General features: G+C 40.6%; 1 protein-coding gene across 3 annotated transcripts in view; it reads left to right on the top strand.

Annotated features, from left to right (window-relative positions):
- The window catches only part of LOC137871839 (F-BAR and double SH3 domains protein 2-like), a 54,956-nt gene extending 29,885 nt beyond the window's left edge, over window positions 1-25,071 (top strand). Inside the window, exons 8-22 of one of the 3 annotated variants that reach the window (XM_068709854.1) lie at window positions 138-266; window positions 4,206-4,328; window positions 4,830-4,925; window positions 6,076-6,150; window positions 10,899-11,015; window positions 11,203-11,307; window positions 16,174-16,263; window positions 16,620-16,682; window positions 20,301-20,435; window positions 20,782-20,865; window positions 21,156-21,333; window positions 22,514-22,734; window positions 23,556-23,748; window positions 23,894-23,982; window positions 24,438-25,071. In XM_068709854.1, coding sequence (XP_068565955.1) covers window positions 138-266; window positions 4,206-4,328; window positions 4,830-4,925; window positions 6,076-6,150; window positions 10,899-11,015; window positions 11,203-11,307; window positions 16,174-16,263; window positions 16,620-16,682; window positions 20,301-20,435; window positions 20,782-20,865; window positions 21,156-21,333; window positions 22,514-22,734; window positions 23,556-23,748; window positions 23,894-23,982; window positions 24,438-24,530 — 1,791 coding nt within the window. In that variant the 3' untranslated portion in view covers window positions 24,531-25,071. The remainder of the gene's footprint in view (window positions 1-137; window positions 267-4,205; window positions 4,329-4,829; window positions 4,926-6,075; window positions 6,151-10,898; window positions 11,016-11,202; window positions 11,308-16,173; window positions 16,264-16,619; window positions 16,683-20,300; window positions 20,436-20,781; window positions 20,866-21,155; window positions 21,334-22,513; window positions 22,735-23,555; window positions 23,749-23,893; window positions 23,983-24,437) is intronic. The other 2 variants (XM_068709865.1, XM_068709872.1) reach the window with 2 other exon arrangements.
- Window positions 25,072-27,811: the final 2,740 nt, after the last annotated feature.

Consider the following 27,811-nt stretch of genomic DNA (forward strand, 5'->3'; position numbering starts at 1 on the left):
ATGGTTGTTTCACTTTGCTTCTCTAATGAGCCCAGAACCTAAAAGACAGACTCATGTACTCCGCTTAAAGCTTAAATCTCTGGTCTGTTGCTATAATTCAGTATTGCAATATTGTCTGTGTCTCTCTCTCATTTCAGTTGAAAGCTAAGAGAAGTGACTGTAACTCCAAGGCGACGCAAGCCAGGAATGACTACTTGCTAACGCTAGCTGCTGCCAACGCTCACCATGACCGCTACTACCATACAGATCTACTGCACTGCATACAGGTATTTACATGAAGATATATTTAAAGGATTGAAGGACGAGAGAGAGAGAGAGAGAGAGAGAGAGAGAGAGAGAGAGAGAGAGAGAGAGAGAGAGAGAGAGAGAGAGAGAGAGAGGGAGAGGGGGAGAGAGAGAGAGAGAGAGAGAGAGAGAGAGAGAGAGAGAGAAAACATTTTGGTAAAACTGTACATTTCTGGGCAGCTAAAATTGTTTTTTTGAATGCTATTCTTTTTTCAACAACAAGTACTGACTAAAGAATCCCACAAGCTGATAATACCCAGAGGGATTTTCCCGGAACGGGAGCACGTTTTCTGGTTATAAAATTCAAAGCTCAATTTGGGATAAAATGTCTTCCTTTTATGAGTGCACAAAGTCAGACTCCCTCCAAGTAGTTTGAGGGGGGAAAAAAAAGTCATATATGAGAAAGTGATGATTTCACAGTTTTGAGTCTTCAAAGAGAGTCGTATGGAGTTCTCTGGATTTGTGAGTTGAAAGGGGCTTATGCAAAGAAAAATCCTGCAAAATGAGCCACCCTGATGTTTGCTTTTACCAATATGATTGGTAGGCATGAAATTATGTTTTCCACAGTGTTAAATTAACTGTATTAAGGCCAGAGGACTTCTCAGAAAGTTTTGACGTAGTTTGTCATTTTTCTTTGTAGAAGTAACAGAGAAAAGGTCATCCAAATATGAACGCTAGTGAGTTTGCTGCATCGCAGTAGATCAGTGATGTTCTTTTGGCCTCATAATCACATCTGACACCTTTTTATATGACATGTGTCACTGTGAACCTGAATGTGTGCTAGTCATGTTAAAGCAAGCGCTGCAAGATAAGGTGTTAAGTTGTGACACAGAAGCCAATTTGCCGTCACTCATATTTCTGTCATCAGTGGTAGAAAGCGTGGTACTGCGTTACCTTTCTGGCACATGCACAGAATCAGAACACAGGGAGAAATTAGACTCTAATATTTGCATGCCATTGTGGTTACAAGACAAGAGATCCAGATCTGTTAATGATAGGCAGAACACACACACACACACACACACACACACACACACACACACACACACGTGATGTTTTCAGTCTAAATATATGCAACTTACCTCATATGTTGCATATGTTTTTAATTATTATATGCTATTAATTTAAAATTAAAGGGAAGGTCATTGGATTTTATATCTGCTTCTCGCTCTCTGTCTTTTATTTTTTGGGCTTTCTGTTTCCTTCTTTGCTTTATCCATTTTTTTTAATTTATTTTTTTTAATTTCCAATTTCTAACTTCAGATGCTCCTCCCTTGTTTCTTCTTCTTCTCCCTCACTCTCACACACTCGGCCTCTGGCGTGTATGAGCATCTATACTATGAGGCCATTCTGAATAATAGATTCTTAGCTCCTCGCAAAACAGAAGGACAGGACTGCAGGGAAATATGCACGTACACAAATACATGCACGCAAACACACAGAGAGAATGAGGGACATTGCTAGAGGGAAGCAATCTGCTCATCCCTACCCTGCAGTTTTTTTTTTGTTTTTTTTATTGTGGTGTTTACAGGTCTTCACCTGAAAGTCATGGACACAACACTTCTAACAGGGCGGCAGAAAATTGCATCACAAGTTCTTTTCACTGTTTTTGCTCCACATAGATACGTTGAAAAACAGTCAAGAAAGCACAATACAACCCAGAACTTCATAAACACTGACTGTACTGACTGTGGCTGCAGACATAACTTGTGTCTTACACTGAGCGCTACTGTCCTTGTCAATGCGACAGTCTAGTGAAAGGGCAGTGGAAGAACACACTGCTCCACATCTCCCTCTGCTGGTGGCAGTCAATGCTCTAACCGTCCCCTGCCAGACACACACACACACACACACACACACACACACACACACACACACACACACACACACACACACACACACACACACCTTTGCTGCTCTGTCTGGTCCACTGTGCTGTACTTATTGTTCAGGCTGATGCAGTCATGCAACCCAATAACACACACACACACTGACCGTGATATGAGGACGGGGCTTTTTCTGGATGCTGACTCACTCCATTTCAACACTACCGTAAATGGATGAAAGAAGGAAGGGAGGAAGAGAAGAAAAGGGGAGGAGGAAATGAGCAGAGTGATGAGGGAACATTTATAGAGAAGTCAGCCAACAACCCACCCTTAATGACATAATTTCCATGTCAATGTCCCATTGTTTTATAAGTCTGTTTTTTGTGTGTGTGTGTGTGTGTGTGTGTGTGCGCGCGCAAGTGTGTAAATGCTACTTTTTGTTGTGTGCATATTAAAAAAACATGTTTTTGTATGTTAACTGTTCTTCTAGAAGGTGTTCCTGGGAGGTTGTAGAATTGGCCTAAAACATCCTCTGGCCAGCACAGAGTGTAGGCAGGTTTGTGAGAGTGTGAGCTTTTTAAAAGTACTTTGCTTTGAGGAGAGTATGAGTGGCTGAGTATTTGGGAGAGTGTGTTTTTTTGTGTGTGTGTTTGTGTGTGGTCTCCGTGTTTTGTTGAATTGGAATCTGAACCCCTTCACCTTCCCCTGCAGCTGCGAGAACGCTATCCAAAGAACACTTCACACAGACACACACGTCTCCCATACACTCATTCTGTCTCTCTCGCTCTTTCATACTTTGTCAAATGCTCGCTCTTCCCCTCTTCCCTCCTCTCCATTAGCCGCTCTCTCTCTCTCTCTGTCTCTCATTCCTCTGTCTGATCTCTTTGGCAACGTGGCCTACAGCTTGGCAGCCCTTAGAAGGGCTGTTCATTTGGGCTGCATTACAATTTCTTTATATCGCTGCATCAATGCTCTTCTTATGATAAGAGCTGTCAAATGAAAACATCTGCTCTGTTTCTGGCCTTCTTTTGACTTTGCTCTTGTCTCTCATTGTTTGTCTCCCTTTTTTTAATTCATAAAAATCTGCGTTCTGCAGCATAAGGTGACATAACGTGTCGCAGGTAGACTAGAATTATTTTCCAAGGTTGGTAGCAAAACAAGGCCAGTAGAGAGGTGTGTGTGTGTGTGTGTGTGTGTGTGTGTGTGTGTAACAAACCAAGATTTAACCCTAGTGAAACTGAAATCTTTATTTAAACACACACAGGTGTTTTCAATCACTCTGGCTGATTAGACCACTAGTCAGGTTAAAGCTGGGTGTCACAGTCTGTACACGCCCATGCCGCCTTGTGAGAGCTCTAATTAGGCAACACAAGTGAAAACGCCTGTGTGAGTGGACTATGGGTCTTCAATTACATTCTTATGATAGTGTGACCTGACGGCAGATACAGCATGTCTGACCTGTCTACTATTGTGACACTACTACTGTGTAAGTGGTGTATGATTGCTGAAATTGTGTATAGATTGGGCAATTTGCGATAAGAAGCTTTTTGTTTTCATTGGAACTCACTTCTTTGTTGTTTGAGGCTGTTGTGTCTCTTCTTTAACGTAATTATAACTTAATCTAAACATACATTAGAATAAGGATTCACTCATCCAATGCCTTTAGGAGAAACACGGTTGAAACTATTACTCCATAGCCTTCTCTTAAGTACATAGTAGCTGTACAAACATTGTTACAGTCAAGCCCCCAGCTACAAAATAGTACAAGTTTGATGATGACAAATGAGGCATTGTTGTGCACAGAGGTCTGATGTGAAAATTCACATCTGAATGAATGTAAAAAAACAACAAATATATTGCAAAAGCTTTTGTGGTAACGGGCTTTGTTCTACTCTTTGACCCTCTTTCTATCCTCTGTCTGTTCCTTTCTAGTTGTCGCCTCCTAATTCTCTTGTATCCTGTATTTTATTAAGGATTATGGAATTACATTGGATTAATCCATTCTTCACTGTAACCTCTGGTCCTCTCTCTCTCTCTCTCTCTCTCTCTCTCTCTCTCTCTCTCTCTCTCTCTCTCTCTCTGTCTGTCTTCTAGGCCTTGGATGGCAGGATCTATGAGCATGTGAAAGACTACTTGATAGAGCTGAGTCGCACCGAGCTAGAGGCCTCCCAAGCCACACACAACACCTTCCAGTTCTTATTGGACAAATCCACAAGGGTGAGTCACATGTGTTGAGTGACACTTGCCTTCTGTACTCATTTTTAAGTTAGTATTTGTAGAAATACAGTGTTTCTTTGTCTGGAAATAACTTCTTGACATCATAGCATAATAAAAGTGCATTTTTTTTTTTATTTTTCACCTGCAGCTGGTCTGCAGCGTTATACAACTGGTTTTGGAGTAATTACCTAGAGTTATATTACCTTTTGTAGTTGTCTAAAGGAACTTGACTCGTTGCTGCTCCTAGCCCAACTCACAAGCTATTTGACCTGACATGGATGCCATTTAAAGTGATACGCACAATATCAAATCCCCAAATCTATGGTATGAATACAAAATACTCACCCACTGTAGGCTTGCAAGGTGGCTGTGAAACATATGTAGTTTGCTCCATCATGGGCAACAGAGGCTGTGGTCAGCAGGGATTCACTGAGTTTCACAGCGAAAAAAACTTGCATGCAAATACACTGTATTAACTATCTCCCTCTGTCTTTAACTCAGATAATACAAGAATACAACCAGCAGTTGTTCATGCAGGAGAACCCAGTGTTTCACAAAGCACACGACTTCCAGTTCCAGCCCAGCGAATGTGACACGGTGAGAGGCACATAGTTTGTCAGTTAAACTTGTATTGTTTGTGTATGAACCTGTTTATTCCTGTCTCTTTCAAGACACACACACACACACACACACACACACACACACACACACACACACACATAGCAATCAACCTCTACCCTCCTCCTACTTTTCCAATATTGTATTTTACATCTGTGACAGAAGTCTTTAGCACATCTCAATCAGTCGAGTCACTGAAACAGAGTTCATGTACTTTTTATTCTTGGGATTTTTAGAGAATCCCATTAATACATCTGGGCTGAGAGGCTTTCCAAGTTATAAATCAGAGAGCCAAGCGCTGATCATTTTTATTCTCGAGAGAGATCTTTGGCTCTTTTGCTTCCAGCCTTTGGAGATTTTTTTTTTGGGAGATGTTAACAATTCAGGATGGAGTTGTCCAGTTAACTCATGTCTGGTGACAGCATGACAGAAGCATGAATCTGCTGTGTTGTGATATTAATCATTTTAACGGTAAATGTTTTGTGTCCACTTAAAGCTTCTCTTTCTAATCCAAGCTTCTTTTCATCATTTACATACATTACATAACTTATTTTTAATTCAATTAGTTGCTGTATGTTAGAATAATTTCAAATTGTGATAAATCAATCTCAAGTCTGTGTGATTAAAAACAGACAGCAGTAGAAATCATGCTGTCACACCCCTCTGGAGACTTGTTAAGTATTGCTGGTTTAAAAAAAGAAAAGAAAAGATGTCTCCCAGTGGACATTGGTCCTAAATTCTAAATAGTTATCCTTTTTCTTGTGTCTGAGTCATGTTGTGCTCTCTTGTTTCTCAGCCTCTTTTCCTCTTTCACTCTCTCACTGTGTTCAGACACATTTTCTTTCCCTCTCTGATATGTTCCTTTATTTCATAAACTGCTAACATTTCTCTTAACAACAATGTGCTATTCCTACCCTGAGTCTTCCTAATCCTGTTCAACCTTTGCTAACACTTTTCCCTAACCTTTTTTTCCACTAACCCTGTATTTGTGTGTCTGTGTGCTTGCACTGCTGCTCTTGGGTGCGTGTGCGTACGTGTGCGCGGACGCATGCCTGTGTGTGTGTGTGTGTGTGTGTGTGTGTGTGTGTGTGTGTGTGTGTGTGTGTGTGTGTGTATGTGTGTGTGCCAGACTCTGAGCTCGGTGCCGCAGTTGGTGGACATTGAGCCGTCGCCCGTCAGTGCCATGAGAATGACCCTGGCACAGGTAGTCTTAACTGCTGTTAGCATTCTTCCTCTTCATTCCTCCTGACACAAACCATGGATCATCTACTCCATTCACGTCTATCTATTTGTGACATTGACTCGAACGCTCATGTATTGCCTAACAAAGCCTTGACCACAGAGCAACTTAACTCTAACCAATGACTATTTGCATACAGGCACACTATTACGCTTAGCATTTAGTAAACTTCATGCTCATTCTAACATATGCTTAGAATCAAACACATTGTATTATGTTGAAAACTGATGAAAAATCCAGGGCTATTAATTGGGTTGTGTGTACTCTAACTCGTTAAGTGTCTATCTGCCTGTTATCATGACACTATTCATTACTATTTCCCTCAAAAGAGGCCCTAGACTGCTTCGGTATAAAGTTCTATGGTGGACGGTGAATTCTACCATGACTTACCGCTGATTGACTGCAGACATTTGTAATACATTAGGTCAACTAGAATAACCTTTTACATCCCAACTATCCTTCCTGGCAAGCAGCTTGGGCCCATCCCTCTTCCTCAACAGAAAGGAGTGTAGCCGTTACCGCGTGTCTAGCCAGCTTCAACACAAAGTCTTTGACTCATGGGCCCATGAGCATGTGAAATATTAGTGCACAGAAGCACTCAGGGGGGCCGTGACTGTTGCATGCTGCAGCATAGGCGCGGCTACAGTTACACCTATGACATCATGCCCATTGCTGGTGTAATGAATAAGAATAAACCTGACCAATATGTGCGAGGCTCTGGATTACTGGTTTTAGGTGGATGTTCAGTCCCAGCATTAGCTGTCACTTGAGTTTAGCTTTGTTTTTATTCAACAGCAGAGCAATCAGACCAGAGTAAAGAACAGCAATGGTTTCACATGTTTATTATAATTCTGCTGACTATTATGACTTTTCCTACCTACCCGTCCCACCCTATCTACCTGCCATTACCTTGTGGTCGCATTTGGATAAATTGTGAGACAAATAGTTAGTTAGTTACACTTTATTTATTCAGGAAATGTAATTTTAGATCAACATCTCTTTTGATCGCAACAAGAAAATGAATTCACTCAATTAAAACATTGCAAACGTTATTAGAATATAAGCTAATAAAGCTTTAAAGTCTCTCAGAGTAACGACAGTTTCTTACTTCAAGCTGTGTTGCAGTTAAATCTAGTGGTAAGATCCATAGTACTGTAAAACCATTCTTCTAAAATTCAGAGTTTGTATGAGGAATGTTTCCTGTAGTCAGATGAGCTGCGTGCATATTCTTGATTGTAAACAGGAAACCCTTCTATTACAGAGCAAAATAAAGCGCATTACATTTGTTGCAGTATTACTATAAGAGCTCCCTCCATTGTCTAGTTGCTCCATGATAATGAAACAAGGGAGCCGTATTTGCTGGATTACTGAACACCACTGTTCTGATAGTGGCTCCACACAGCACAGTGATGCTTTGATACTGTCATCTGTTTGTGAGCGATGCAGTCCCAACACCAAATTACTGATCAGATGCCGTGACCTTGTTGCTCCTGCATCATCTGAAATATCTCTACGCTATCATCGTCATGTAGGCAAATGAGCCCAATGCTTGGTGTGTGTGATTTTTTTATTTATTTTATTTTTTTTGCACATTTGTAGTTTGTTATGAGTTCAAAATATTGTCTTTGCAGGCAGAATGACCGTCTCTGTACTACTGTTTTGTTTTTGTTGTGTGTGTGTGTGTGTGTGTGTGTGTGTGTGTATATTTTCTTTTATAGATTCTGTGTCAGCGCACCCTTACCAAACCACCACACCAGAATCAATCCAATGGTTAGTTTTGTGTGAGCGAATTCCTTTGGAAATAATAAGGGACGTTTATTCTTTTAAGTGTCTGCATCTGTAAGCAGAACCCTATAAAACAGAGAATGCTGGCTGCTCATGTATTGCATATTAAATAATACTAAGACTAAAATCAAACAAGAATGTAGACACCTTAATGTGTTTTCTTTTTGCAATCAATGCACATAAAACGTGTAATCATAGCAATGCATTTGCATAAATCAGAAGGCAATAATGTCTAGTTTCCCACTGCTTTTAAAAATCTATTGAAACAGCTCACATAGAAATACTGCTGCCTTGACTGTGATACAGGTGCTGTTCAATGTGATGCATTCAATTATTAGATTGCAGTATGTATCAGCAAGCTATGGCGAGAGATCCTTTTTTTTTTTTTTTTTTTAGAAAACAGTGGGAGCCTATGAAGTGTGAAATGATGCATTAGAAAAGAGAGCAGTAGCTTCTGACAGTGATACAAACCTCATTGGGGTTCGAGCTTTCTTGGGGCATTTTTGCCTGACTGTAGTATAGACTTCCAACAAGTGTTCAGACGAAGGGGATGGCATAAAACAGCTGGAATCGAACTACAGACGTTGCAATTACGTGACATGTGTCTTAAACTAATGGGTCTCCCTCCCGCCATAAGGCCTGAAGGTTCAGACTTTTAAACCAGCATATATACTGCACTCATCATTCACACAGACAGCTACACTTTGACATGGTTCATTCTCACCCCTTCATCCCTGTGGTTTCACAATAACACAGTTGTTATATACAGGGCTCTAAATGACTGTTATTATAGCAGTGGAGGTTGTTATTGAAGTACAGTATGATCACACCATTTTGAGTTTGCTGTGCTGTACTTCACATTTCCCTTAGCTTGCAGACTGACTAGCCATAATTGTGCCTGTTATCACATTTACAGTAGTGTTTTCCTTGTGATTAATCATGGTAAGCTTCATTTGATAAATTCATATTTGACACTAGCACATTAGAATACAATTACTACTGTTTCACATTGACCAGCAGAACATTTGAAGGTGTTCCAGTACTTTTTTAAGGGGCTTACCGGCATGATTTATGCTATAAACATGAATCTGAATGCAGTATGAAGTCCTTAAAGTTCACATGCAAAGAGAAGATTCAAAGTGTTTTGAAAGCCAGTGTTCACATTTTACTCGCAACATTTTGATGCTGGCAGGCCACCTGAAAAAAACAACACTTATTTACTCTGTTTACTCATCAGGGCCCAATTTGCTTAGCTCCCTCCACAATATGTCCGTTTAGATCCACTGTTCAAATCTAGTTTTCTGCCTCCCTGCCTTAACTCCCTCTCTTGCCTAAATGTAATTAAGCTGTAAATCTCCCATGTAATACTCTTCATTTCACACCTATACTTAGCCAGATTTATGCCCTTGTTACTGAAGCGGCACATAATTAATAGATATGATGTGCATTGAAACTTGCAATTAAAATATCCTGTCCCGTGGTCTAGCCACCACACTTTTTATAATCAGATTATGGGAACCCCATCCTCTCAGGCCTGTGAGCACGGATCAGTGACACTGACTGTATGTACTGTAAATCCTGAGGCTTAGTTTAGCTGGAATTTCTTTAGCTACCCATTTTTGAAACATTGTAGGCCACTGATATATGTCACAGAATTTACCAACACTATATAAATGTTAACACTTGTTACTTCCACAAAACAAAGATGGAAGTCAAGCTTCTGCATTGATTTTAGTCTGATGAATCAGGAAGGACGCAGGTATTGTTTAAAAGTTAAGCCACTTGGACAACAAATGTATGGGGTTATGCACTAAATATAACCATTTCCTTAGACCTGTATGAGCCATATTTATGGTAGAAAGCAATGAAAAGATCAAATCAGCCACATTTAAGAAAAGAAAGAAACACAAAACTGAGGAATACATTTTAATAAAGACACAAAAGCAAAAAGCAGAAAATGAATGAAATAAAGTATATAGGTAGATGATGAATGCGATGTGAATATAGTCAAATTAAAGGACAGAAAGGATATCTTTCCGCTTTGTTTAAGCAGTACTTTCAGAACACTTCAGGCAGCTAACTATATCTTTTTAATTAGTGACATGGAAAATAGCCTTTTGGGTTGGTGCATATTCCTACAGTCAGAAAATGTTATGTCAGAATAATGTTTATCTCTTGTCCTGAAAACGTCAAATGGCGTCAAATATTCAGTATTTTTCTATATCATCAAATGTTAATGACTAAATAAGCAACAGTCAAAGTCAAATTTAGTTATTTAGAATGTAACCCTCAAACACTCTGGACTGTATTGGTCTGATTTGATGAGAATTTGATTGACAGAGACCAAACAACCCACCAACTGTCGTCAGAGTTTGGATTTAAAGACATAAGTGACATCACGGTTTTCCAACTAAGCTCTAACGTGTGCTCGTTCTGTCGTTGGTAAGTGGTGGATTAGTGACAAGGTGTGTAAACTTTCAGACACGTTTAGTACATTAGTCTCTGAATAAAATTTGCCACATGGTTATGATTGACGTTGAAAGCTAACATAGCTGCTTTTGTATGTAAAAAATAAATAAATAGAAAAACAAACCTGGTCTCTCACTTTGTAGCACACACACACAAAAACACACACTCTTTCACATGTGGTTTTAATAGCAGTTATTTCGTTCCAAGAGGATAACAATAGAGCTTTGCAACACATGCTGTTTTAATTATGTGAGAAGGAAACAATCTTTCTCTCACACTTTCTTCAGCTAAATTAACAGCTTCTGCACATCACACACCTTGTGCCGTTACCGCTGACGGTGTACTTATGTGTGCACTTGTGTATGTGTGTGCGTGTGTGTGTGTGGGGATGGGTACATGTGTGTGTTTGTACCCATGCCTGTCTGGTACGTATGCATGTGTGTGTTTGTCTGTATTAGAGTCGTCAGCTGGAGTCGGAGACGGGGACGACGGAGGAGCACAGTCTGAACAAGGAGGCCAGGAAATGGGCCACCAGAGTGGCCCGAGAACACAAGAACATCATACATTACAAGAGAGTAAGACTTTTTTTTTTTTTAGAAATACAATGTGTTTAAAAGACTTTTTTCCTAATCAAGCTCTGTATTTGTGTGTGTGTGTGTGTGTGTGTGTGTGTGTGTGTGTGTGTGTGTGTGTGTGTGTGTGTGTGTGTGTGTGTGTGTGTGTGTGTGTGTGTGTGTGTGTGTGTGTGTGTGTGGTTTACAGTGTCTGGAGGAGTGTGAGAGCCATGGCTTGCCCTCTACAGAGCAGGGCAGACTAGACCTGGAGTTGAAGATAGAAGACACCAAAGAAAACATACGCAAAGCTGAGGTGTGTGTGACTCACATTGTTAACATTTATTTTTGATAACGCAGAGAATAAATAATAGGTTCTGTTTCCTTTGCAAAGTTGCCTCAGTGGCTTCATTTAAACCCGTCCCTTTATGTGTGAAGTTTGCATGTTCTCCCTGTTATTTTGAATTTGTCTGTGTGCTCCATGGAAAGCGAATGGATGATGTTTCCTCTCTTCTGAACTATGAAGTAGTTACTATGGTGGGGCTGGTCACACTAAACAGAGAATGGTGTGTTAAAGGGAAAAAAGGGGAGTGTCATTTCAGTGAATGTCAAATGTTTTTTTTCTTAAAATGAACACCATAAAATTTGAGGCAAAAGTCGTAAATGTTGCATATCGTCGTAGACTCACTTCCTGCCGTAACATCAACATTAGCCGAGCAAAGAAGCCCTCTGTTTTCAGTGGCATGAAAGGCAGCTCCGTCCCATATTTCCTCTACCAAGTGTTTGGGCTGAGTGACAAATTTTTTGGTAAATATTTTAAATGCTAACAGTGGAAGTCGGCACAGCAGACGTGGTTAGAGTGCAATGAACTAAGACGTCCCAGAATCAAGCAGTACACCTTTCACATCGAAGGAGATGTCAAATCATTTACGTTTTTTTACCGTTATCCACAAAGCTCAGTAATCCCCTGGTTTTGAGGCACTCTATTCAGTTGTAGAGGTTAGAACGCACTTCTACACAACTGTATTTATAACTCACTATGACAGTTCACAGATCTGATATTAATACACATATAAAAATCTGACATATGATATATGTTTGAATGAGCTCTGTATGATGAGATCTGATGCTATGATTACATTTCTCTTGCATTTCATAAGCTCCTATGTCTTTCCCTCGTCTCATCTTGTGTTCACACTCTCTCTCTTTTCCTTCCACACCTCTCAGCCTTTTCACTTAACAGGAGCTTTATTATAGGTGTATCGATTCTCACAGATTCAACCTGTCACAGTAGGAATGAGATCACTGCATCATCTGTCTTCTTCCCTATCCACTCTCTTTTGTCTCTGTTCATTTTCCTCTAAGTCTCTCTATATCTTTTGGCTTTTCATCTCTGTGTCTTTCAATTTCATTCTCTCACTTCACTTTGCTCTTTGCCTCCATGCAGCTCTCCGGTCAGGCTTTCACTTATCTGGCACCCTCTGCTGTCATGTTTGGTTAGAAAACATTTCACTTATGTTACCACGTGTCATAAGTATTTCACTTTGTTTTGTTTGTTTTCATCCCCTAAGGTGTTTTTATGTGCCAATTATTGGTGAAGTTTATCTTTTACTGCTCTTATTGATATCTATGCTAGCTTTTGGTAGTTATTTCAGTCAACCTTGCGCTACAAGAATAATTTAGCAACACCATCGGTAGCTTGTGATCTTGTGTCTTTCTATCACAAAGAGCAAACCTCTTTCCTACAACATCTTCTCTCTCTCTCTTCCTCTCTCTCACTATCTCTCGCTCTCACACTGTCTGTCTGCCATTCTTTGCTCTTCTTGATGTATATTTTATGAGCTCATTTGGTACAAATTGCTTCATCACAGAGCTCTCATCCCATAATTGTAAAGACAGTAAAAGCAGTACAAAAGAGATTATCTAGGTTTGATTAGAGCATTATCTGGGTACTGACTGCGTCATTCTTTCCTCACCTTCATCCCATCAAACATCTTGCAGTGGCCATTGTTAGCAGGAAAATGAAGCAAAGGCCTATATTTAGGATGGAGAGTTACATTCAATTTGTGAATCAAAATATATTTTTTCACTCATCTATACTCCAGTCAGTAAGACTAACAGCTTTGTTGCCTCAATACCCGTCCTCATTAACTGATTTTTCATGAATTACCTCATTTGCAACAACATCTTAAACACTTTGCAGGCCAACTGCGTTTAAAAATCAATGTTTATAGTCGATGGACTGTCTGTGCTAAAATTGTGGTCATTTACTGCGTGTCAAACTGCGAGCGGATCTGTGAGAAAGATGAAATATTTCGGTTTATTCTAGATACAGTTTTATTTGTCTTGTCCCACAATTTCTGTCAGCAGGATATTTTACAGAAAATACGATGCAGAAAATGTATTAGACATGGTTATATTGAGAATATGTTGCCTTCATGGACATAAGTAAACACGGATCATTAGAGGGGAAGAGTAAGTTGGAATTTAAGTTCTTGTAATATGGCCACAGAGGACAGAAGTACCTTTACCTAAAATTCAAATGGCTCCCCTGCCGTACTTAACGAACACCTGAAGGAAAAAGGAGCACAAAAGTTAAACGGATAATACAGTGTCAATGTTTTATGCCTTTGGATCTAATCTGCGGTGTTCAACAGTACAGCACCTCAATCTTTACAAGGATCCTCCTTTTCTCGCCTCTGTTGAACGGGATCAATAAACACTGAAAGAAAGAGTCGAGTTATATATTCTATGCTCTCTACACACATCTGATTTTATAGCTTCTGGCTGAGTGCTTGATAAAAGACTCTGGACGCTGAAACTAGAGGCTGCGCATGCATTTGTCTGAAATTACAGCAATTGTAGCATGATTTAGTGACATGCTGTGATAAAAGTCAAGTGAACATTTTCAGAACTTGAAATTAAATGTATTTTATATTCTTTTATATATATTATGACAGTGTGTCTGAGGCCAGCTGTGTGCACTCTAGTGGAGCTTTCTATATTAATAGAAGAACATGCTTCAGAGATGAAAGGACATTAAGAGGATAAAAACAAAACAACATTAGGATGTAGTGATACATACGATATATTCTTGATGTAAAAAATATAAATAAAGGGGGATTTTAGTCTCAAAGGGTGTGATATTTGAAGTGTATGGACCATCGAGAATCACTTTTAGTCATTTTCCCCAAAGTGTATTCTTCTCACGGACAAACCTATTGAAGCTTTCTACCCAAACACGAACAGAGATCTTACTAGTGTTTATATACAGTATCTTGCATGTTTGTTTTTGTCTTTCTTCTCTTGCAGCATACTTTGAAATACAGCAGAAGCTGATTATTGGCCTCTTAAAGGATGAGAGACTGAGGCTGTCTCCATACTAATGAGCTGTTGAAGGCTTTTCCCTCCACCAGACGATCTGGCCTCATTAACATCGAAATTCTTCAGACAGAAGATGTGTCGGGATAGAGACAAGATTTTTGCTCCCAGAATTATTATTAATAAGGATTGGAAACTTGATTGGAACTATCTACTTATAATCTCGGCACAATTTAATCTGCATTAACATAATGATGCCTTCTGTAAATAGAGCTTGGACACGATCATAAGGGCGTGATCACATTCCCTGAGTCGTTTGAAAAATAAAAACAAAAGGTGGTCCCATTATTTAGAGTAGTTAAATATGAGTTATGACCAGACAGCTGAGGTTTCCTCCTGCAGGATCTCTCTGCCTGTCTATCTCTCTATATTTCTGTCTACCTTTCTGTCTGTTTTATTGATTAGGCTGCCCAGCCGGACTGTCGGTCTGTCTGTCTGAGGCTGTAAAGTCTATGCACCAGTGATCTGTACTCTCGCTGGCTGCTTATGCTGCACAGATGGCTGAACATGTATTGGCCATTGTTGTAACTTTTCTCCTCTTTAGTCTGGGATGTTTATGTTCCAACCGCAACCGTGAGCATTTATTGGGGCGCTGCTAATGGAAAGAAGAGATGGAGGCACTTAAGGGGGCTCAGGTCTTTATTGATCAAAGCCGGGAAATCTGTCTTGACGGTGTGTTTCTGTCTCTCTGACTGCACGTCTCTGTGGGTGGGAGCTATCGGCTATCAATCTGCTCCGTCAGCATCGGTGAGAAAGGAAAGACGAGCATAATGAAAGAGGAAATTGATGAAAATGGTGACAGACACTCGGAAAAGAAGAGAAGGGGAATAGATGAAAGAAAGTTGAGGAGGCGAGACGGAGTGAACGTAAATCTCAGGGGTTTCCCTACTGGTGGTTATACCCTGATTGTCTCATTAGGAGAGAACGCACATATAACACATATCCAGTGTTCTCAGCTCATTAAAAGAAAGTAAGAAAAAGTTTTGATGATCTGCCATTTAAGAGACTACATGAACACATTTTGGAGAGCAAATCCAGTTCAGTACAGCTGAAAGGAAAATCAAAATGATTTAAAGAGGACTTGGAGGTTGAACTTAAATACTATGTGCATCGAGGTGTATCATGACTAGAGATCATAAATCAACAACCAACTAAAGATGAGAAATGGCTCCCATCTCAGTGCTTACTGTACAATCTGATGTTTGCTAATAGCTCATTATATGTTTATTGCCTTGTATATGTTTTTTTTCTGTATCTTGGCTACCAAAAGATAGAGGTTACCACTACTGACTGACTATAAAGCAGGGGGTGTGGCACTGTTGCAACCTGGAACCCAAATGAACTGCAACCATTGTCTAGTGTAAGGGTGCTGCTTGTGGGTCTGGGCGATATGGAGAACTTTTTACCAAATACCTCAATATTGCGACAACATTGTAGGGTTGACCATCGGTGCGTTCACAAAATATTTACATAATGACATTTTTGATAATTATCAGTTATGTGGATATAGTGACTAAGTAAAGGCAAATGATAGAAGAGATAGAACAGTCTGGTAAGTAACTGTAATGCAGCCTTTAAAACCAGGAAAAAACACTTATGCCATTTTACCATATTAGGATACCCAAAATCTAAGACCTTATCTAGTCTAACATCACGATATCTATATATTGCCCAGCCCTACCAGCTGGTACCCACGGTGAAACATTTTAGGCTTTTACCTCTAATTTACAAAAAAAAAAAATGTGCAGGCCAGGAATATATTTAATGTTCTTAACATACTTAACCCTTTCTCCCTTCAAAGACAATAAAGTTAAAAGCTGAGGCTCGGTTGGACCTTCTACGGCAAGTGGGAGTTGCTGTGGATACCTGGCTAAAGAGCGCCATGAACCAGGTATGGTTAGTCTGTGATTGTTGGAGAATATGTGTATACCTATAGTGTGTGTGTGTAAGGAAGCCTCTCCTTCTCTTTGCCTGACTTGTTTCATGTAGGTAAGTGTGATACAGTGTGTGGTAGATGTTTGTGAGTGCATTCATACATACGACTGTTGGATTGTTTGTGCATCTAAATCCTTTCACACATTAATTCTAGTTTGTGTATGCACAGAGTGTGTGTGTGTGTGTGTGTGTGTGTGTGTGTGTGTGTGTGTGTGTGTGTGTGTGTGTGTGTGTGTGTGTGTGTGTGTGTGTGTGTGTGTGCGCGTGCGCAATATGTGTATAAAACCACCGCTCTCTCTGTGCATGCTGTAGGTGATGGAGGAGCTGGAGAATGAACGTTGGGCCAGCTACACTTCCCACGACCCCTCACTGTCGGTGAGACACCTCCCCTCACCGTGTGTGTGTTGCTGCTTTCTCGCCAAGCCAGAAGAACTTGTTTTCACAAAAAACTAAAGTTTATTAATGAAATTATGAAAACACTGTAGAAATGAATTAACAGCAAAACTGTAAACATAAACTCTAATGCCACTACCAGTAGACCTGTAAATACATGTACAGTACATGGTTTTTATCATACATTTTCAAAGTTGCAGTGTTTTTTGACTTGGCTGGAAAGAGCAAATCTCACACCTATAAAGCAGAGGTAGAAGAGAACCTTTTCACCACACAACATAAGTCGTAGCTGATTTGTGTCGCATCATGCATGGTGGCCCCTTTTACCCACTTTAAATGAACACCAGACCACTGAATTGTGTCACTGTGTGTCGGTCATATAATCTACTAATTGCTCATATTTTATTCCCATAGTTCCCAACAGTTTTTCTTCTTGCGCTTAATAAACGCTGCACTCAATTCAGCACATTCAAAAATTGAATTTTAAACCCCCCAGGCACTTACTAATAATCATAGACTTTTCATTAGTTTTTATGATTTCATTAAAAGTGAAAACCATCCAGCTAGAATAGTTCTCCAGACAAATCACTTCCTGAATGATGTAAATTGCAAGATAATTGACCTCAGCCTTGCTGCCTAATCATCTGTCACGCCAGTTACAGCCTCTTAAAACACCCCACTTCCCCATCGGAATACTGATGTAGTCCTCACACAACTGGCAGGTTTTATTTCATGACCCCCAGATATATCTGGAGCCTGGAGGGACCTTTTCTTCATCTCCTCATCGTGTCTATGAGCGTGTGTAGATACTCTATGCATGTCAGAGGGAAGGAGGTGCACTCCTACCTTATACAGCATTCCACTATAAAAATATAGTTTGACATTTTGCTTCCTTGGTGAGAGTATGATAAAAAGATTTAATACCACTGTCATCTCATACCAGTAGCTTAGCTTAGCACAAAGACTGCTAGCTAGCCTAGCTCTGTACAAAGGTAAAAGAACATCAGCTACCAGCACCTCTTATGCTCACTATTGTTTTGTAGGCGTTTACAAAACAATATCTAACATATTAGGTGAGCTTTAGAGGAGCTGGTAGGAGGATTTTGTTACCTTTGGACAGAGCCAGGCTAGCTGTTTCCAGTCTTTATGCTATGCTAAGCTAACCAGTTGCTGGCGGTAGCTACAATTTCAAGTTTCAGAAATGAGAACGGGGTCAATCTTTTTATTTAACTCGCCGCAAGAAAGTGAATAAGCACATTTTTTCCCAAATTCCACATGAATGTGTGTGTGTGTGTGTGTGTGTGTGTGTGTGTGTGTGTGTGTGTGTGTGTGTGTGTGTGTGTGTGTGTGTGAGAGAGACTGGATTTGTGAGGTTTGGATATTTATGTGCATTTTGTTTGTGCGTCTGTGTGTGTGTTTCTGTCCCTCCATTGAGTATACATGATTAGGACTGTAATCCCACACGGGACTTCTCAACAGGCCTAAACATAGTCTGTTTGCATCATTGGAAGCATTTGACATTCTGCTCACATGATATTGCAGCTCACAGCTAAAACCAGAGAGAGAGAGAGAGAGATACCGTGTGAGAAAGTGAGAGAAAGTCTGGGGAAGGAGAGCAATCTAGGAAATAGAGAGAAGGGATGTCGGAATGAGTTGTTCAGTGAAAGAGGGAGTGTTGGAGAGACAATTAGTGAAGGAGGGAGAGTTGGCTGAGAAATAGAAGAGGTGGTGTTATGAGGAGGTGAGGGGGAGCGGGGGGAGGTGAGGAGGGAGTGGTGTCAGAGTGATAATGTTGAAGTAAAATTGGATGCAGAGGTGAGAGAGATGGGGGGATTGTGAAAAACTGCAGAGAATATAGAAGAGCATACTGTGAGGCCACAGAATACTGTAGAACATATTAGAATTGGCATGTTTGCAAGGGACCAAAACAAAGAACAAAGATATGCTGTGTTATGTGAATTTGTGGGATTTTACATATTTGTCCTTGTTTTTTTATGTTTTCTTTCAACTTTTCCTTGCCCTATTTATAAGATGAATCAGTTGGAGGCTAGACTTGCTGAGAACTCCTCCATCTGGCGTAGGTGTCATTAAAAGAACAGTCCAGGAGGCACAGTCGTATTCGAGCATTTGACAGCAGTTTTTGGTCTTTGATTTTATTTGGAGAGTACTGGAGCCTGTAGAGACTCGACAGTGGCTTAGAAAGAGGGATTACAATAACAAGGTGCAACAAGGAAAACGAAGAGAGCAAGAGATGAAGGAGGAGAGGAAACAGTAGGAGGGATTGTTAACAGCAGTTTGTTCATTAGGGAGAGGTCCAGAAAGTGACTGGTGGTCAGAGAGAGAGAGAGAGAGAGAGAGAGAGAGAGAGAGAGAGAGAGAGAGAGAGAGAGAGAGAGAGGAGGAAAGATGGATAGATTGTGGATAATAATCTGCAGAGGAGAGCAAAGAAAAACAAAGAGAGCTGGGAGGAGGCACTTCCTCGACCCTTTCTTCATTCCACTCAACTTTATTAATATGACTATGAAATACTGAAAGCCATGAACCCTCAAGTCTCTCAGGCGGACAATGCCTTCATTACGATTTCACTCTTGCAGTTATTTCCTCCAGGAACCATAAAATCGTCCATTGGTCTGCATCTCCGCTGTACTGAGATGTATTTTTGGTGATGTTTTATTGGGTTATTACTGAAACACATGCTGGTCATTTTACTTCAGGGATGAAATGCAATTGGCCCACCGGCTGTGCGGTGTGCTTTTAAATCGATGCATTAAAGTGGATACGAGTGATGTCGCGCAGCAGGAAAAAAAAGCTTTGATATGGGCGTGTTCACCGTAGGGCCACACCTGTAGATGATTGTTTCCCTAGGGAATAGATTGTGTCACATCTGTTTTGTTCCGCATCGGTGTGGAGTTTACTGTGTCAACAGAAATCTGATGACTAAACACTATGACTTTGGAATGGATAAACACCCCCACACACAAACACACACACACACACACACACACACACATTACTGTTATGGCCAGGTCAGCTTGCTATGTGTGATGGATCCTTCTACCAGCCAGATCACATGACCCTAATATAAGCCAGTGAAATTCTCGTGGAACAGAAGAGGGAGGGGCTGGGTCATGTGAAACATTAGTCCCTCCACACCTGTCTCTGAAAGCTGTAGCACCCACACTGAGCGGGACAGAGAAACCCAGGCAGGAAGCACAGGTAAGCATTGGACTGTTCCTGTGCTAGTGTCACGGTTTAAACTATAGCAAACACACAGGAAGAGGGGGGGTAACAAGTGTTTAATCGACAGACTTTGCTACTGCTGAACTGTAGTGGTGGAGCTGATACCAGCCAACACAGACAGAGATAGATGGACAGACAACATAACAAGTCACCTAGCCGGGCGTGACATCGAGACATAAGGAGTTGGAGCAAGAAGGTTGTGTGAAAATAACTTTTTTTTCTAATACTTTGTGTGTACTTGATCTGGAGTACACGGGTCTTTTTTTTACTTTGGAGCTTTGAAGGTGAATGGTGCTTTTCTTTCGTCCTTGTAGTTATCAGAGGACTTTGACTTTATCTGGCTGTGTTTGTGTGTTTTAGGGCACAGTGGATTTGGAGCGTGAGGAGGGAGAGGAGTGTGAAGAGAACATGGAGGTTTTTGACGACAGCAGCTCCAGTCCCTCAGGAACCCTCCGAAACTACCCACTAACCTGCAAAGTCCTGTACTCGTACAAGGTATTCACCGACAAACACACACACACACACACACACACACACACACACACACACACACACACACACACACAGACAGCTACCCTCTGCGGTTACATGGGCATCCACTTACACATATCACATGTCTGCAGCTACCTGCTCAACCACAACAGTATCGTACACAATCCCCTGCAGTCATGTACGCACGAGACAAGCAAAGGTGAATGTCAGTGTGGCATTTACAGGACTTTTTTTGTATTTTTACATTGAATATTTATGATGGTCTCAGTCTAGTATGGAGTGTTTTTTACTGTATGGTAAATGTCTTGTCTTTCTGTCTTTTAACACTGTTGGCATGTTTCTCCTGCAGGCCTCTCAGCCGGATGAGTTAACTATTGATGAACAGGAGATGCTGGAGGTCATTGAAGATGGAGACATGGAGGACTGGGTCAAGGTGCACAAAAACACACACAGATGTAGCGGTCACACAGATGTGCATTATGTTTACAGTGACAACGTCAGAAGCATTACCTCGTGAGATCTGTGTGTTGCATCCTGTGCGTGTGCTCTGTATTCTTTATTAGCCTTGTATGGTATTCTAGATGCATGAATGTTTTCATGTTGCCTTCGGTCACTGTGTCATTTGTGTGTGTGTGTGTGTGTGTGTGTGTGTGTGTGTGTGTGTGTGTGTGTGTGTGTGTGTGTGTGTGTGTGTGTGTGTGTGTGTGTGTGTGTGTTTTCCAGGCTCGTAATAAGTCAGGTCATGTGGGCTATGTCCCAGAGAAATACCTGCAGTTCCCGACCTCCAACAGTCTGCTGAGCATGCTCCAGTCTCTGGCTACACTGGATGCTCGATCACACACCTCGTCCAATTCCACCGAGCCGGAGCTGCACTCCGGCTGCATCAATGGAGACATAAACAGTAAGTGCGCTGTGGACCTAGTGATGGTAAATTATTCTTTGAATTAAACACACTGTATGCCAGGAGTTTCAGTAAACAAGCTAGTTCCAGTTGGACATGTGTAAATTAGTTTCTTTCTTCCTGTAATGAGGTTATTATGCACCACTGATTAAGGCATTTCTTTTCTTTCCCGCTCCACTGGAGTTGCTCAGAATCCAGCTGTAAACAACACTCATTTTGCAAAGCAGAGTGTTATTAGAAGTGTGGGTTGTCTATCTTGCTGAGTAAAATAAAAATATGTCGGCAGAAGCCACAGTGACAGAGACGGTGATAATTAAATACGGTACTACTTCCTGTTCCACAAGCTTTGTCACTCCTGATTTCCTTTTCATCCATTTTTTTTAACATTGCTTTTCCACATCTACCAGCACATAAGGACATTGTTTGTTGCTGCCAATCACTGGAACAGAGACAAGAGCGAGGCAGTTGTATAAAATTGGTCAAAAAATAGAACAAAACACGAGTGGTTGAAATTGCAGACCAGTTTGATAAAACGTGAAAGAGCTGAGCTTCATCACAAACATGTGACACCATTGGTTGCATCCACATTCACACTTCGGGTTTTGACAGTCTACAGACAGTCAGCATACAGATAGTTGATCTAATGTTACAAATGTGAAATCCTTAATTTTATTTTCAAATTTTTTCCTAACCTTCCTTCTCTGCAGCCATCTTCTTCTCTCTCTCTCTCTCTCTCTCTCTCTCTCTCTCTCTCTCTCTCTCTCTCTCTCTCTCTCTCTCTCTCTCTCTCTCTCTCTCTCTCTCTCTCTCTCTCTCTATATATATATATATATATATATATATATATATATATATATATATATATATATATATATATATATATATATATATATATATATATATATATATATATATATATATATATATATATCCTTCTTTATATTGCTGTGTGCCTGCTCTACATGAATATTTGGACCAGGCACATGGGGAAACTCTGTCACCTAATTATTATTTCTTCCTGTCTTCTCCGTATCTCCCTCTCTCCAGCAGGGTGTCCCATTCTCTTTATGATAATGAAGGCAAGGCAGACATGGAACTACATTCACCCAAGAATAATTATTCCTTCCGTCCATCTTATTGCTCTCTCTCCTTCTCTTTTTGTCTGCCTTTCTCTTCACAGTGATATTTGTCCGTGCACTTTATGATTACGAGGGCCAGGCTGACGAGGAACTCTCCTTTTCCGAGGGAGCGGTGATCCGCCTGTTGAGCCGCGACACTCAGACAGATGACGGCTTCTGGGAGGGCGAGCTCAACGGACGGGTTGGCGTCTTCCCCTCCGTGCTGGTAGAAGATCTCACTGAGAATGGGGAGACCAGTGGAGGAGGGCCTGGTGACATACAGGTATATTGATGTTTGCAGACAGAGACATACTCCCACTGAAGTGTGTCACTCTTGAGGAGCTGGACAATTTGGTGTTATCAGTGTTTCCTCAGGGCAGAAATACCAAGTTTATAGTGTAGTCTGTGGGACACTTTTCTCCCCTTCTCTCCTCTCTTCCTGGCTGTTGTTCAGTAAATCTATCAGCAGGGCAGAGTTCACAAACACTGGATCAGACCGGCTGTGTTTCTGCGGTCCTCTGATTAAAAACCCTGCTCTACAATCACAGAAAAAGCTGTTATCTGTGGCACAGAGCGCTGCCTATTAGAGGTTCAGCAACAGGAAGGATGCAGCCTCTCCCTTCCTAGAAGCCTGTAGACATAACAAACACCACAGCAACTTTTAACGTCTTTTAAGTGGTTTGTTGGGAAGATTGGTAAAAAAACAAACTAGTAAACCTTATTTCTGTATTCTGTATTTCTGACAGTATTCCCCAGAGTTCCATCAAAGCTGTCCTAATCAGTATTTTTGTATTAACTATGTATGACTATAATGTGAAAGGTGTTACTTCTAGTAATAAACCCACAGAGTATTATCACGCGACTGCAGTTCCCCTCAGCTCTATATCCCCTCAGCGTTATAATTTGTTGTTTTGGTTTAACAGCCTGCAACTTAACTGTTTTGGTTCACTCTCACCACTTTTGGAGCGTTATTTTCAAGTGCAGCCAGTAGCTGTTTTTAATGAAAAAGCTCTAAACATCCACAGAACACAACCCGCTCAGCGCCAAACAGCAGACAGACAAAGTTAGCGACCATATTTTCTCCATTTCTGGCCTCTTCTCTAGATTTCTCCGTCTCTGAAGTTGCCGTGTTCTCTGCCACATCTCCCGCTGTATGAACAACCTCCCATCAGCCCTTTCACCAGCCCCGAGACCTCCACCCCGCCTCCTCTCCCACGCTCACCTTCCGCCGCACTTAATGGGGAGCACAAGCCCCCACCATCCGCCTCGTCACACAAGGGACCGCTACCCACCCACAGTAAGACACACCCACACACACACACACACACACACACACAGAAAAAGTTTGTGTGTAGTTGAATTAATTAAGAAGAGGTCGTGCTAGCTTTTTACTGTGAGGTTTTCTGTATTAGAAATCTCCCTCTCTCTCTTTCGCTCTGTAGATCAAAGCTCTGGCAAGAGTCCAGTGTCTCCAGGATTTCCTCAACCACTGCGATTCACCCCTGAAGGAGGCCCGGGCAAACTACGACCTGTTAGTATAAAACTTATTCAAGAAGTGTGTTTTGTGTCTTAATGGTTTTATACTTTCCCATCAATATTGTTCTCTGTCTCATGTGATAGTAAACTGAATATCTTTGGACAGACAAAGCAATTTGAAGATGCCACCTTGGGCCTTAGGAAATTGTAATTGTAATTTGTCTCCATTTTCTTACATTTTAAAGACCAAACTGATTAGTTGCAGCACTATATGACACAAAGTGTTGATTAAATGTCCGGTGAATCCTTAGTATGATTTCCATTCAGACTGCGTTTATTTTTTTAAAAAGGCTCTAAAAGTAGAAAACAAATATTTCTTACTTTTTGTATTACACAGCAGAAAATGAACAGTGAGCTGTTTATCAAATTAAGAAAAGTAGGCCACCTCCATTCCCTCACTTTGCCTTTTTTCTTAAACCTTTCTTCTTATGTTTTCTTTCACTGCTGCAGGTGCGAGCTGCTCCTCCTCCACCCAAACAGCACCCCCGTCGATCGCAGGAGAAGAGCGACAAAACAGAGGAGGTGGAGATCACACTGGTGTGACAGACAGACAAGCTGGCAAGCAGTTATAGAGACAAAAAAAACAAACAGATGACAGACTGATGCATCCTACAGACTGGAAAACTGAACTGCTCTGAACTAAAGTCAGCTTTAAACAAAGTGATGTGAACTGAACTGAACCATGGCCTCGCCACATCTTTTCTCCTCCTCAAGTTGAGGAGGAGAGCAAAGAGAGGGGATGAAGGCAGTGTATCCAATTGAATAATCTCCGTATTAGCTTCCTAATGAAGTGCAGCAGTAGCCGCCCCTGCGTCCCTCTCTGCCCTCAACCCGTCCTTCCATTCTTGCCTTAAAACTTTACCTCATCGGGCAGCAAATCAGAGCACACTGAAGAGGAGGAAGAATGTTAAGAGGGGGAGAGCATGAGGGAAAGTTAATGATGGGTTTGGCAAGTTTTCTTTTATCTTGTTAACGCCTACTTCAAGTTATAGCAAAGCAGTTTATCCCTCTGTACAGCAAGACCATTTGATACATATGAGAAATTCCACTGTTAACCAATGATAATGAAATGTGTGAAAAGTTATGGAGCCCTGAAACTGACAAAATGTAGTAAAGAGCTATACTACATGTATAGAGGACAAGTCAACAATTGAATACATAATAAAATTGTTAGCTAAAATTATAAATAGAAATGTACAGCGTTATACGCTAATATTTAATTATTTATTTAATTTTCTCCCTGCAACATTTGTTTTTCCTCAAATTTTCCTTCTACATAAAACATTTAAGAATGAGGAAAATTGCTTATATTTTGATCAAAGAAGAGGGCTGTGTGGCGAGCTTGCTTAACTGACAAACACTGGGAACTAAAGACGCCGAGCATGAGCCTTTTCAGCTAGCTACCTTAATCTGTCTTAAACTACACGACATGTCATGTTAATCATCCCTGTGACGGTACAGCATACTGCCGTAATATCACTGTATAAACTCTTATGTAACTATAAACTCTGCATTTTAGCTGCAAACACTCACAAAGCTAGCTAGCTAGAGATTGGAACCTTTTAAATTTAGTTAATTTGACATTTTGAGAAAAAGCATAAAAACCGCACACATGTTGAGGATGACACAATAACGATCAAGATTAATTTCCACTGTGGTCGTCAATAAAGAAGGGAGAAATACACTTACAGGTGAACATGTTATGAAGATAGAGAGAGTCTCTATAGTCTGTGAACTTCCAAGTAGCGTAGCAAGTAGCTTGCTGGCTAAAATGCTATAGCTACAGTTACAAGACTTTATACGTTAATGGTACAGCAGTAGCCTTTGCGGTACAGTGTATTGCTGATCAACATTTGGAGCAGTAGCTGGTGTAGTTTTATGCCAAAAGCCAGCTTCAGCTTGGTAGCTAGCAAAAAAGGGTTTTGCTCCATTTAACCACCAATTTCTAGGTAAGCTGGCTAACGCAACGTTAGCCACATAGTGCTATGTAAGAAAAAAATTAGGGAATAGATAACAAAGTAAAAGTGTGCCGAGACTACAAACGTTTATTTAAGTATGTTTTGGACTTAAATTACATCTTTAACTACAATCTGAGTGTCGGGGCTCCATAAAAAGTAAGCTTGATGACAGTCAATAAGTATAAAACTTGAAAAACGTGTCATGTTTTTTGATTGAAGTTGAGGGTGAAGTAAATGGACAGAGAAACTGGGTGGTGTGTGGACGCAGTGTCCCCCCCTTCGCCAGCCCTTCCCTCGCCATATATAAACTCCTTATCGTCAAACGTATTCAATGTGTATTAGTACAGTACATTACTGTTGTCATAGGAATGTTATGCACAGAGTTTCATATAGACTAACTCAGCTGATTGGAATACCATTCTGATATGTAGTGGAAGTTTTATCCTCATCTTATACTGAAAGGGCATTGTAAATACAGTATGATGGAGAGATGAAAGAAGAGAAGGGAAGGAGGAGGAGGGGATGAAAGAAGAGAAGGGAAGGAGGAGGAGGGGATGAAAGAACAAGAGAGAAAATGGAGGCTGGATCCTCCTTTCTGCTCTTTTCTTCACCTCTCCTCCCACTGTTCCTTTCATACTTTCCCTCTTTTCTCTCATGTCTGGTTTTGTCCATTGGCAGTCAGTGTGAATCGATGGCTATCATATACACACATCCACTTACATTATATTACGCACACGTTACTATATCTTCTCTCATTCTGTGACCCGCTGTGTGCTTGTCTCACTGATGAGGCCGACTGGAGGAGGCAGACGGTGCTTTCGAAGGCACTGACATTGTTGGTATTCACTATGTGGTGACAACACAGATTTCTTTTGAGATGATATAGACACTCATCATATTTGGGGTCGGGAGTTTTTATTAATCACAGAATGAACTGTATAGCTTTTATCCCTACAGACCATATCTCCTCTCACGTTGATTTTTGTTCATTCTGATCCGCTCACCTTTGATTTATATCCTTGTTTAGTTGACACGCATTACATTTGCAGGTATTATTTTTTGGCCAAGCAACTCCATCACATCACTGAGTGAGTCTTTTTTTTTTGTTTTTTTTTAATACAGAAGAGAAAACAATCTTAAAAAAATAAATTAACCTTTTAATGTTTCCAATTTGATACTATCCTTATGTTTACCTTCAATTAATGGTGGTAGAAACAGAAAACACGAGATGTATTAAACAAATACATCATGCCAAATGGACAGAACTAGCAAATGACATTCAAATGAAGCTAAGTACAATTCAGTTTTTTTTACTCAAAGTAAATACCCCCCCCCCCCCCCCCCCCCCCCCCCCCCCCTTCCCCATACCCTTCAAACCTTTAAAAGTCCTTGTCTGAAGGGCAGCGTAGCACTTTTATTTATTTGTACCTTCCCTGAAAAGTAGCAGTACTTTAACAAATCATCTTTATTTCAGTGTGACTGACTATTTTGTTTTTTTATTCTCCACTCTTCCAAAGTGATGGAGAGATACTTTTTGGACAATGAAATGTGTAAAAGGTGTTTTCCTAAATTATATTTCAAAAAAAGATTTAAAACATGATCATAGTAAGGGATGTTTTGAATGAAGACTCAGAGAGGATGTGGTTTTATGGTCTTGAGCTGTTTGCGTGTGTGACTGTTTAAAGCAGAGAGGATCAGATCTGTGTTTGACTCTGAAGATGTCTCAGTTGCTTCCTTCTTATTTATTTTAACCAGGGTTTGATTTGAATGAAAACATTTCAAAATAAAGTCAATATGGATTTTAGATTAACTCGATGATAGCTTTTTTTAATTGTGGTGTTGATGGACGATATTGGTCCAAAATGC

This window comes from Cebidichthys violaceus, unplaced genomic scaffold (genome assembly GCF_023349555.1).
Source record: "Cebidichthys violaceus isolate CVI_PGR_0920_01 unplaced genomic scaffold, fCebVio1.0.p SCAF_1, whole genome shotgun sequence".
In the NCBI taxonomy this organism is placed as follows: Eukaryota; Metazoa; Chordata; class Actinopteri; order Perciformes; family Stichaeidae; genus Cebidichthys; species Cebidichthys violaceus.